The following is a 1,186-nucleotide window of genomic DNA, read 5'->3' on the forward strand; positions in this document are numbered from 1 at the left end:
AGAGAGAGAGAGAGAGAGAGAGAAAGAGAGAGACAGAGGAAAGAGAGACTGAAAGATACACCATTTGCATATACATTGTATATTTAACACCTCCTAAAGTGTCCATTCCATCTAAAATCCAAAGTATATATTCTTCCTAATCAAACACACTTTATAACACTTTCCACTCCCAGACGAGGTTCGAACCGGAACCTACAGACAGCTGTTCCACCCGGAGCAGCTGTGTACAGGCAAGGAGGACGCCGCCAACAACTACGCCCGCGGTCACTACACCATCGGCAAGGAGATCATTGACCTAGTTCTCGACCGGACCCGGAAACTGGCGGATGGCTGCACAGGCCTCCAGGGATTTCTGCTGTTCCACAGGTACTGTGTGTTTTACTGTACTTGTCTGTACCCTGCTCCACAGGTACTGCGTGTTGTACTGTACCTGTTTGTACCCTGCTCCACAGGTACTGTGTGTTTTACTGTACCTGTATGTACCCTGCTCCACAGGTACTGTGTGTTGTACTGTACTTGTCTGTACTCTGCTCCACAGGTACTGTGTGTTTTACTGTACCTGTATGTACCCCCAGGGTTTTGTTTTAGTGAGAGTTTTACAGCACTTGCAACACAAACAGGTCATACGGTGGCGTCCAAAAGAAACTTGAAAATGTAATCACCCAATCATCGTGTTAAAGCCCTGCACTACCCACTCATGCAGCATAGCAAGTTAAAGCTAAATAAATTCTACACCATCTGACCCACTAATGTTTCATCTATGTTAAGAGACACTCGAGATATGGTCACAAAAAATTGACTTAAAAAATTAGACATAGCAAAATTGTGAGAAAACAAAATTCTATTTTGGATCCTGGATTCTATTCTGATGGCACGGGCCTATAGTTTTCTGTTGCCAGAAGTCGGCCAAAATGAATATCTCCCCTTTCCCCGTATTTCCAGTTTTGGCGGGGGTTCAAGTTTCTACTAATTAATTGTAATCACTAGTTGGCCTAAATAATTTATCTCCTTTTCCCCGTGTGTCCAGTTTTGGCGGCGGCACGGGGTCAGGGTTCACCTCTCTCCTCATGGAGCGACTGTCTGTGGACTACGGGAAGAAGGCCAAGCTGGAGTTTGCTATCTACCCAGCCCCGCAGGTGAGTCTGTCTGTCTGTCTGTCTGTCTGTCTGTCTGTCTGTCTGTCTGT

The 1,186-nt window shown here is 45.8% G+C and overlaps 1 protein-coding gene across 1 annotated transcript in view; it reads left to right on the forward strand.

Annotated features, from left to right (window-relative positions):
* Positions 1 to 1,136, forward strand: part of LOC101846642 (tubulin alpha chain) — a gene marked incomplete at its 3' end in the record, with an annotated part of 8,055 nt that extends 6,919 nt beyond the window's left edge. The window contains 2 exon segments of the mRNA XM_013081102.1: positions 174 to 366; positions 1,028 to 1,136. Coding sequence (XP_012936556.1) covers positions 174 to 366; positions 1,028 to 1,136 — 302 coding nt within the window.
* Between the last annotated feature and the right edge of the window lie 50 nt (positions 1,137 to 1,186).

The sequence above is a fragment of the Aplysia californica genome, unplaced genomic scaffold (assembly GCF_000002075.1).
Source record: "Aplysia californica isolate F4 #8 unplaced genomic scaffold, AplCal3.0 scaffold00116, whole genome shotgun sequence".
Classification (NCBI taxonomy): Eukaryota; Metazoa; Mollusca; class Gastropoda; order Aplysiida; family Aplysiidae; genus Aplysia; species Aplysia californica.